Below are 11,875 nucleotides of genomic sequence, written 5' to 3' on the forward strand. Positions count from 1 at the left end.
TGTTCTAAGTTAAGTCCAAAATTCATGTCTGTGGTGGAACCATGCTTTTATAAAAGTTTACCATAAACCACGTATAGATTTGAAACTTCAAATAAATTTAAACATGTAATTTTATTATATATCTTTGTTGGATACAAACAATTAATAGGCTTTTATTTTTGCAATCTATGATACAGAATAATTGTTTCAGAATTATAAAAATATAATAATAGGAATAAACATATTATTATGAAACTCAATCAACAACTTGTTTGATTTTATCTGTTGGATTCTTTATTGATATATGGTACTGTCTTTTTGAGGTCAAGTTAAGCAGCAGTACAAGGCAACATAACTTTTTTACGATATTCACTCAAAGCCCACATTGGAAAATAATTTCTATAGAGCGGGTAGTGTAATGCGCCTGTCTTCAAGAATAATCCTGTGACTTCCTACAATAAATAAGTTACAACCAAGAATTAAAAATAGAAACTCAATTTCAATGCATCAATTTCAAATCAATTACTAAGTACAATTAGTGTACTGTTACAATAAATCAACACACACACAAATAATATAAAGTAGATCAAGCTTATAAATTTTTTATAAATCAAAAACCAATTGCTACTTCATGACACTACATAAATTATGGATAATATGCTATTTAAAATATAATTAATTAAATGTCCATTGTTAGATAACATATAAACAAATGCCTAACTTGTTTGAAGCTTTATATATACATAATTGTAAAGAGAATATGAAATATGATCGAATGGTTTGAATTGATTGATTTTATAATATCTATAAAAAGTTATTAAGTCGTATAAGTGTAAAAGTTTGACATCTGATGTAAATTGATCCTATCCCACATATATAGGAAGCGCATCAAATGAGAATTCTGGCTAGTTTTTGTGAGAAATGGGAACTATAAGTTTGAATCATTAAATCAAATTTAAAAGCCAAACAGAACTTCTTCAACTACTGTTTTTTTTACTTGGATTGCCAACCTTCAACTGTCTTATGGAAAAAATAACTTTCCTTTTGCTCTCACGGGGACGGCATAACAGTTTGGTTTTAGGTGGTGGAGAGCACCATTTGGCTCCTTTTCGGATGGCAATTTCTATAACAGAGCTAGTTATTATTTCACTGAATTTGTACTGTACTTAGTCTTGGAATACATGATGGCTATAGTACTACATTTATGGTGCCTCTTCTGTCTCATAAATATAGTGTAATCATTGGGAGGTATATCTTTGCAGATGGATACTGTTATCTGTTTTTTTTTATTATATGGGTTTGGTACCCCTTTACCTATTATTAATATATTGTTTTGTTGGCTGTTAAAAAAAAATCTTTGAATGATGAAAATTAAAATATGAATGCATATAACTTTTTAAAGTAATCATGTGACTACTAACCAACTTTTAATGTTGTTCATTCATGTATTGTTCTAAGACCTAGATTTATAATATTCGTTTTTCACAAACACACATTCTGACAATGTGGCTTATTCACAAAGTTTTGGTTGTAAGACCTAGATTTGTAACTGTCCATTCTATTATTTAATAAATATAATCTTTAGCTTTTAAAAAAAATTATTTAATTGTATTTATATTTATTTGATTGCTAAATATTTAATTGTTGCTACTATTAACAAAGCATACACATTAGTAACAACTGTATTATCAAGGATCGAGATTTGAGAGGTACCTGTTGAGGCCAATCACCATCTTCAAGCTGAGAATTGATGAGTAACTTTGCTGCATTGTGAATAGGAGTTGGATCTTTCTCAGCCTACATATATTAAAAAAAAGGATAAGAAATACATTTATTTTGAAACGCGTATAAGAAAATCATGTTTTAATCCAAGATACGGTGAAGTGGACCTGTAATCTATTTCACATGCACATATTAAAACAATACCTGCCCAGCATGAATTAGAGCCATTAGAGCCCAAGCTGTTTGTACGACATTTGATCGATTTCCTTCAAGAGGTACGTACGTCTACATTATACACATTTATTCATTAAGAAAATATTAATAATACTTCTTTTATACTTCTTAACATTGAATTTGAAGGAAACTATAATCATTTAATTACAAACATTTTTTGCGCCTGAAAGATAACTCTCTCCCCAACCACCATCTTCAGTCTGTATTGAAAGTAGAAATTTCACAGCTTTGCGAATGGTAACACAATTTGTATAAGTCTTGCCAGCTGCAGCTAGACCTCGAAGTGCAAACCAGGAAGAATAAGTGGAGTAAACTCCCCACTTACCAGACCAAGAACCATCAGTTGATTGTTCATCTTCAAGGAATTGTACTGCTTTGTTAATGAAATTCTCTATCTCTTTCTTCCTATACTCTGGATATAGACTTTTGAAAAACACTAAACTTTGAATTGCCGATCCTGTGCATTCAACATAGTCATTCTCAATTATTAAGTCAGCATAAAATTCCGTGGGATTTAGTCGCTACAAATTGATGACAAAAATAACCAATCCATTAACGTTAGACATTAGTAGCAAATATATTTCATCAATTAGTGAATTTATGTGCATTGTATTGTCCATCAATGTAACACTTACTTCCAACCATTTTTGAGATCTTACTGGCTCCCACGCAGGTATACCTCCATTTTTACTCTATAGTAATCAAAATTGAGGTTGTGTCAAAATTGAATCATATACAACCAAATTAAATAGAAGGTAGTTTTTTTGTTAAATTTAAAAATATTTTAAATTACATTTAATGATATGCATACTTAATTTAAAACTTTAAACTTTAAATGAAAAGAACTTAAAAATGGCATTAGAAAGAATAGACTAAAATACTAAATTATTCTTAAGATATTATACTATTATTTACTAATTTGAAATAAGTAAATAAGATTTGTAGGAAAAATGAATATTTGAAATAAATTAATTTGATGAAATTATATGCAACTAAAATTTGAGGAGTCAAAAAATAAATTTAAAGTAAAAAAAAAGTAAATGTAAAAAAGGAAAATCCTAACATAACCATAAAAGTTCAATAGTAAAAAATTTAAGATTTTTATAATAAAACTTGAAAAGAAGTAAGATGATATGGCATATTTTTTTAAAGAAAAAAGGTGTAAGTGGAGACTATCTCACTTTCAATAATAAATATTCTTTTATATTGTTAGTGGAATTATTATATATGTCTTGTGCTTTTGAATTATGTTCGTATCTTGTTTAGTTAAATTTAGAATAAAATTGTTTTCAAGTTAGAAATTTAGTTTCTACACCTTTTCCATTTTATCTTTACTTTTTTTTGTTTGTTTTGAAGGAATTTCACTAATCATTTTTGGAGAGCTATAAGAGCGTGTTCGTTGAATGATGGAAGTTGAAGGTCCCTTGAGTCACTGAACTTGCCTAAGCAAGTCATGCTCACTCGATTAAGTGAACCTTGCGTTTGGACCCTAAAAAAATCATTAACCTAGCTTAAGCGAGCCACATTTATGAAGGCTTCAATTTCTGTTGTGCTTGCTTAAGCAAGCCCTATTTTACTTGGTTAAGTGAGCTTCTCAAACAAACCAAACTAATGTAACTAATATGATATGAAAGGCCTATAACTTAGAAAGAGGGTACAAATCTTAAGGGGCGTTTATTTCATGGATTTTTTTTTCATTCCTAGGAATGTTATCCCAGAAATATAACACAGAAATATCATTTCTGAGTATTTTGAGTATTTTAAATATGTGTGTGAGATTACATTTCAATATTCTCTGGAATAATTTTTAAATTTTCAAATTATTTAAATAAAAATGAAAGATACATGAAAGGTTATCAAACTCAAGAGTTTACACATACTTGTGAGAATTTCATAGATTCAACTCGTAGACTCGTAAGAGTCTACTTCATATAAAAATAATAATAAAATATCTATAAATAACATACTAATTAAACATTTCAATAATATAATAAAGCAAAATAGTAAATCATAAAGTTCAAAATATTTAAATAACCAAGTATAGTAATAATACATCACTACTAGATAATAACTTGTAGAGGTTAGAGTAGTGGTAAATCATTCTCATCAAGGATTTGATGTTATTAGAGAATAAAAGTTTGATATTATTAAATGTAAGAAATTTGTATTTGAGAATAACATCCTAAATGAAGGTATGTTGAATGCTAAACAGAAAACAATAAAAAATAACTTACATTTTGATCTAATTTTTTTAACTTGCTAACTTGTTGACTCGGTAGTAAACTCGAGAGTTTACCGAATTTACTTAGAATTTATAGAGTTTACCCAGAGTCTACTAAAAAAAAGTTTACTCAAAAGTCAACACGCAGAGGACAAGTGGACTCGTAAGAGTTAGTGAGTTAACTCGAGAGTTTGATAACCATGGATACATGTATATTAGACAATAACTTCTCATATTCTCGTGAAAATATAAGTTACTCATTACTCATAAAAATAGAAATATAAGAAATCATGGTAAAAAGAAAGTTATAAATATTCACCGGAATCAATAATTTGAGAATACTTTTTAAAAACTTATAACAAACATGAGCATATTACATTCTCATGTGTACATTTCTGGGAATGCACTTTTAATCCGTGAAACAAATACACTCAAAGATACAAAAAGCATTCCAAAGGTTAGAGAAAGATAGTGTGGAGGCATCTATGCTTAAAGACTTTACTCTGATTGTTCTTTACGCAATTTCTATGGGTATGGGTAGTTGCATTCATTCCCATTGGGGTTTAATGTAATTAGACTACTACTTCTATGTAATTGTTATTTTTCTTATTTAGTACAGGTTTTTATTGTTCTTTTTTTGTGCTTTTTGCTTGTTCTTAATTCAATCACCTAATTGGATGATCCTATTTATTCAATTGTTTTGGAAATTTCAATTGAATTGTGAATTGAAGAAGACAAATGATAACCATTACATCTAGGGATAACATAAAGGTTATTGGTCATCATTAAAATTATTTTTAATGCAAGTTGCTTGATTAGACTAGTTAAGGGATTGATAATGGAATCAAGAGATTAAAGTTTTTTCGCTTAAGGTATTAAGGTTAGAATAATTTTTGGATTAATGATAACATAGTCTTAAATTAATAGAAGTAATTAATAATTATATGTTAGAAAAGTATAACGATTAAATCCCGACAATATCATCCAATAGTGACAACCCATTTTTCTGTGTCTGCCAAGTGTTCAACAAAATTCTCAAACCACTTTACTTACTTTAAACTCTTTAATTTTCTACATCTATCTTTATTTTGGTTACTTTGATACTCAAACCTTCATGGTATGCATAATTTATTATTGTTACCCAAGTATTGCACAAGTTATTGTGGAAATGACTTAACTTATAACTTTGTTACTTGAACAATTTAGTACTCTTACCAATATCCCAATAGGTGATCAATTAACTAATGTGTTGGACAATTTTTTATTTTTCATATCCATAGTACAAAAGTATATAGGATATAAAAAAAATAGTAATTAAGGAGAAGGACAATTGATTATTTAATGAATCAATTGAAAGCATATTAACATGGATTTAATAATACTCACTTGAAGTGACAATATGAAATCGACGGAATCATATAATTTTTCAGGTTCCATTTTTTCCCCCACAATCTCTTGTGGCATCATTGATAAAAGCAGACAACACTGAAAATGGGATAAGTAATTAGTTAGTTAACAAGTATATGTTGTTCATGAACTTTATTAATATTGATGTTTGAGATCCATGTAGTTAGTACCTTTAAACATTCTGCAGTGGAATCAGAAAGTTGCCATCCATCGTCTTTGTGAGAAAAGGTCCATGCTCCTTTAGAAATATGACGATACATACTCTTAAAATCTCCTGGAAGATTGTCTGTGAGCTGAGATACTAGAACGTCAATTCATTTTTGCTTGATAGATATAACGTACACAAATTGTTGTTAATCTATTGAAAACTATTTAAAAAATTGTGATCTTATCGTATTTTTATTGTGAAACTTAAGTTGACCTGAGATTTCTTGATGAAGTCATGTGCTTTCGCAAGTGTGGGACCAAATTCCTCAATTAGATCTGTAGCAAGTAGAGCTTGAACAATGAAGCTTATATCCCATGCTTGACTACCAATTACGGGCTGCATTATAAAAACAAATGCATTAGTCAATGTACCTTACTAATTATCATTATTATATTTCATTTATGGTTACTTATTATTATTGTTATAATATGGTATTGATTAATTTATATTCAAGTATTACAATGTATGCACTAAGAATTCTGACAATCCAATATATTTACCTGCACGATCATTCCATCTTCTGAAACCCAAAAATAATCTGGAATCCGTGCAAGATGCTTCTTGAAAGCATCCCCATTTGGATCTTCCACCCAACAAGCAAGCATACATAAACTCTAAAATACCAATATGTTAGTGGCATGTTTGACAAAATTCTCTTTGTAGAAAAACTAAATGCTTAATTACATTTTTTGTCTCCTATTATTGTCATTTCTCAAATTTAATTTTCCTAATTTTTTGTGAATTTTCCCCCTCCTCCACTATTTTAATGGAGTAACTCTTGTCAATATATTAATTTGATATCTAATATTTAACAAAAATGTTGATGTGATACTCTACTACATTATACATATCCACCTCAATACCTTATTGTTGCATCAACATTTCTTTTAAATATTGGATGACAAGTTAATAGATAATCCAAATTTACATAATTAGATATAATGGAGGGATAGATTAAAAAAAAAAGATGAGGGGACCAAATTCAAGAAATGACTATAGTAAAGGATAAAAAAGTGCAATTAAGAAAAAAATAAAAATGTTAGTAACATTTCAATTAACATATATTGGAAAATAATATGTTTTAGTATTTATGTAGCATACCTTTTCCACGCACGCCATATCTAAATATCGACTATTTTCATTTTCATAATGAATATGCTTCATTGTTACTTGAAGTGCCTTTTCTCTGATCAACTTGTTCAAAGGCCAACGTGTAAGGAGTGGCTCAACGAACAAATACAAACTATCCCATATTAGATCTTGTATCCAAGGATGAGGATAGTAAAGATCTTCCTGCAATATATAAAACAAACAATTAACATTTATTGTCATAAACATTTTACATATGCATTCTCGTTGTAGTTAATTTATACATATTTAACCCATCCGGACTCAATTATTAGCAACAAAGAACAAGTTTAAACTCATATATAAGTCAAATTTAATTACTTTAATGGTACTATTCCAAAAAATTCCTTCAATTAATTAATTGATATTCTATTTTCAATGATTCTTTTTTATTCTTGATATCATATTCCAATAAAAAAAAAACATGTTAGAAAAATAGTTTATTTTTTAAACATAATTAGTAGAATCAAATGATATTAAGCTTTCTTAATTAACTAAAAAATTAGTTAATTTTGATTATATTTGAGTTAATTAGAGTTCATTCCTTTTATAATGGTTATATATATATTAGAGTGACATGTGTTTCTTTAAAATTTAATTATGTTTATGTGTCTTCTTTACAACAATGTCTTTTTTTTCTATTTTTTCTATTTTTGTTTTAATTGAACTAACTAAGCATTTTATTCTATTGTTCTAAATATTATAAATTATATTTCATATTTTTTGTGAATTTAAAAATGCACATATTTTAAGGATCCAATGTCTCGTACCTTTGCACATTTGTGACGTGCTTTCTTCCAACTATTTTCATCGTAAGGTTGAGTAAAGAGTTCTTCTCTCAAGTTTAAGACTAATGGCGTTATTGAACCCACAAATTTTTTTCCATATAAGTAAGACATGGGCATATATATCAATCGACAATAGCACCACATTTTAGCTGCATTGTTTAAGGTAAAAATGAGATATAATAAATATTCATCAATCAATAATTAAGTATTAATTGTATACTCAAACTCATTTATGTATTGTTACACAATGAGTAACAAATCAAAATTAAATCATTCAACCTGGATGCATTGGGGAAAAAGTAGGAAGGATCCAAAACTCTGGGGGCAAAGGGTTACTTCCACACCAATCAACTACACCAAGTACCTATAAGATTGTTTAAATTAGTAGCTAGCATGCATATTTGTGTATTAATTAACTTAAAATAGAAATAGCTTACCGAAAGCCAAAATTTTCCCCATGAAGGTATATGTGTTACACTACCATGATCATGAATCCATTTTCTTGCTTTAGCACAAGCATTGTTATGACCTCCATTCGGTCCTTCTCCCAAAATACGCATGCATATGTAATTGAGTGTAGTAGAAAACATGGTGCTGTGACCATCTATATTTAGTCCCCAACCTCCATCTTCATTCTTCAAATGAAAGTAAATTTTAGTATTAATTGCTTATTGTTGTGATGAAAAATTTCAAATTTTATGGTTAAGCAAAATGATGAGCTAGTTATAAATAAATGAAGCTACAATATTTCTTACAAAAGAAAAAAAATGGTAAAAATTTAACATTGTATATAATTTTCTTTCTTTTCTCCTTCAACATGGTATCATATTGAAATTTAACAAGTGTACCTGGTGAAAATAAATGTAACGAAGAATCTCTTTGCGATACTCTTCTGGAAATATAGAGTCAAGATGTCCTGTAATGTACATACACATGACCTGGAGTATTTTAAGTAAGTAAAAATAATGTTAAATAGTGTGTTAGCATTACAAACTTCAACTTTTAGAGAATATGTTGGGATAAATATGTATGTCTAAGATCCAATTTATCATGTTATGAATTTTAGTAAAGAATTATTTTTTATTTTATTATCATATTTATTTTTTTATTAAATTATTAATTTGACAAGTCATTGATTAAAATTAGAAACTTGTTACCATGATAAAGATTATGATAATGAGAAATAAGTCTTTTATAATTTTAATCTAAATTGTTCTTGATCGTAAGATTATTGTGAATATGATATCAATAATCTGGATAGATCAATATATATGTAATGGTCTTTATTTGGTAAAGGTTAATAGATCTCATTTATTAAATTATATATATAAATAAATATTTTAGTGGAATATTATTATATATTTTGCTAGCACCAAGAATATAATTAATATAAACAAAGAGTATTATTTTATAAATGTAGAAGTTATTCATAAAATAAGAATAAGATGTCTTATATCAGGAAACTTCTTAAGATAAAAATATATGAGATAATTTTTATTTTTAAATATAAAAATAAAAAGATATAAAATTATTTTAAATAAACCCTCTCTTTTAAAAAAAAATTCTTAAATCCATATCTCGTTAGCATTATAAATAGAAGCATCTAACTGAGTGCAAAGGATACTAGACACAAACTAGAAAAATTCAAGACTGTTTTTTAGACCTAAAAAGTAGGAAGGGAGTTTGCTCTTTAGAATTTAGATATTAGTCTCAGTGTAAATACAAGTCTGCACACTGTTGAAGAAAAAATTTGTTGTTTCCATATACACAAATCTATATATTTTTTTCTATGTTGTATATTTTGAATACAAAATAAATCCTAATTTTCTATTGCAAATATTAAACACTTCCATATAACTATCAAAATTTTGTAAAGATTAATTTGTCAATATTGTTTAAAGTTCTTTTAGATCAACCAGTTGATAATTTGGTTAACGTGTAGTTCAAAAATTATGATTACACATATTTGAGCTCATGTAATGTATTTTTGTCCCTTTTCCTTTTTTTTCACATTATAGGAGATCTTAATTTCATGATTATTAAGGAATTTAATTGATTATATTAAAATAATATTGAAAATAATTTGTTTAGGTGAATATATATTAGTATAAAGTATTTATCAATTTTATTAATGAATAATTTCTATCAAAAAATTTGATTAGTCACTTTTCATAGAATTTATTCCTCCAAATATAATTTTTCATTTGCAAGATTCAAACTTAAAATCTTGTTAAATGAAATCAAACTCAATTTTACTTAAACTAATGATACGTTGGTTATTGAACATAATTTGGACTCTCTAATTAGAAAATTATATTTATTATTTTTTTATCTCATAACAATCAATAAAAATTAAATTTATATGTTTATTTCTTAATTTGATAAGGAAGAATTTAATCATTTTATTAATGAATAAGTCCATACTAGCTATTATTTTGTCCATTCTTACAATTAAATATTAATTTAGTTCACAACCATAAACAGTATAGATTTGTTCAACCAAAATTGACCGAGATTTGTAAATAAAAAAATCCATGAATCATACATAATTATTGATATTTTTTTGGTTACCATGTTAAAATCATACGTTAATTGGGCAACGATGGGTATGTAAATCAATTTGAAATAATAATTTTTTTCTTCAAAATTTCAGCCATAAAAACTGTATTACTTATTCAAATTAAATTTAGCAACCGACACACTTTATCATTTTTAAGTGACTTTAATTTGAGTTTTTCATGAATAAGTAAATATTGACAAAACTGTATCCCTTTAAAATAAGTTTGACCAATCAGTTCATCTTAAAAATAAAGAAGCAATTTGTAAGAGCATATTTAAGCAATGTATATTTATGAGTATCTTTTTTTTTTTCATTTTAATAGTAGAAATTGAACTCAAATATAAAATATTTATAATAAGTTATCTACACTACTTAATCAAGCGAGTTAGAACTCTTTGGTATGAGTATCTTATTTTAAGATATAATTTTTTTTTTGTTTCATTGGAACAAGTTTACTTGACATGAAAGGATTTCTTAAAAGTAAACTTTTTATCTTAAAGATAAGATTGCTTACAAATAAAAAATTATTTTATTGTATCAAATAAAATCATCAAATTAATATTTTAATTTCAAAAAGATTAAGTACAAATAAAAAAATAAAAAAATATGAATTGTTCAATTGTATTATCTTTAAAATAAATTTATACGTAGAATGTCTAAATATGACGTGATAGTCTGAGAACTCATTAAATCATTTTTAATATAAGATACCTAAAGTGAATATCTTATGATTAATAGTATTGGAAATGCTTTAAGTTTAATAAATTAATTTATTGAAGATATATTAATTTTATGATTATTTTTTTATTTAATAACTAATTTAAATATAATTTTATTATAAACAATATATTTTGAATAAGTTGAACTTACAAATAGAGCAGTTGGAAAGAGAGGACCACTAAATTGAGCAGGCCAATAGCCATTACTAGTTTGTAGTGCTGACAAGTAATGAATAGCCCTCTTCAGTGTGTTGGTAGTTTTCTCATTTGTAATCTCTTCATCATCTTGAATCTTCACACTAGTTATTGTTTGTCTGAAATTTTTTTCCCTTAGAAACTGTAAAAGCCAGGAAACAAATTAATAATAGGAAAAAAAATTATAAAAGAAAAAAAAACAAAAATAGTAGTGTGTCTAAAAACACAAACACATGTATAAATTTTTTTATAAAAAAAAATAGCTTTTGTTTCCCTCAGGCACCAGGCCACCAATGTTAAAATATCACAATCTTTAGATTTTATTTCCACTAACTCATTCTCCGCACACCGTACCCCGACGTAGCTATACATATTCTTGTTTTTTTTTACACATGATGTTAACGGATCTTAGTATATATATAATTTCATTATCCCAATAACTTTAGAATGAATTTTGAGATCTCAAATTTTTTATTGTTCATTATTCTTTTATATGTACAATGTTTATGTTTTTTATAAATTTGTTTCATATCTTTTTCTTTATCGAAGTACCACATGAGAATATCTATTTTAGTATTTTCTTAATGATAATATCACTCCATAAAATTGCAAATAAAGTTGAGTCTCAAATAATTTAATAATTAATGATGAATTTTTATTTTAATTATAAATATTATATCATTACAATGCTATTTTGGTTTTGCAAATGGTGTA

At 26.7% G+C, this 11,875-nt stretch overlaps 1 protein-coding gene across 4 annotated transcripts; it reads right to left on the reverse strand.

Annotated features, from left to right (window-relative positions):
* Positions 1 to 223: 223 nt before the first annotated feature.
* LOC100781065 (beta-amyrin synthase) lies at positions 224 to 11,330 on the reverse strand. Of its 4 annotated transcripts, none has more exons than XM_006598269.3 (15): positions 11,118 to 11,330; positions 8,536 to 8,625; positions 8,125 to 8,322; positions 7,967 to 8,051; positions 7,670 to 7,836; positions 6,873 to 7,064; positions 6,272 to 6,385; positions 5,985 to 6,107; positions 5,734 to 5,856; positions 5,543 to 5,641; positions 2,571 to 2,627; positions 2,088 to 2,456; positions 1,906 to 1,986; positions 1,693 to 1,776; positions 224 to 431 (listed from the first exon to the last, which is right to left on the reverse strand). In XM_006598269.3, the coding sequence occupies exons 2-15, from the start codon at positions 8,620 to 8,622 to the stop codon at positions 309 to 311; spliced, it is 1,902 nt and encodes a 633-aa protein (XP_006598332.2). In that variant the 5' UTR covers positions 8,623 to 8,625; positions 11,118 to 11,330; the 3' UTR covers positions 224 to 308. The 4 variants fall into 4 exon arrangements, with proteins under 4 accessions (XP_006598332.2, XP_040865909.1, XP_040865910.1 ...); XM_041009975.1 differs by having other exon boundaries at positions 2,088 to 2,255; positions 11,118 to 11,329; XM_041009976.1 differs by lacking the exon at positions 2,571 to 2,627 and having other exon boundaries at positions 2,088 to 2,255; positions 11,118 to 11,329.
* Between the last annotated feature and the right edge of the window lie 545 nt (positions 11,331 to 11,875).

Source organism: Glycine max, chromosome 15 (assembly GCF_000004515.6).
Source record: "Glycine max cultivar Williams 82 chromosome 15, Glycine_max_v4.0, whole genome shotgun sequence".
Classification (NCBI taxonomy): domain Eukaryota; kingdom Viridiplantae; phylum Streptophyta; class Magnoliopsida; order Fabales; family Fabaceae; genus Glycine; species Glycine max.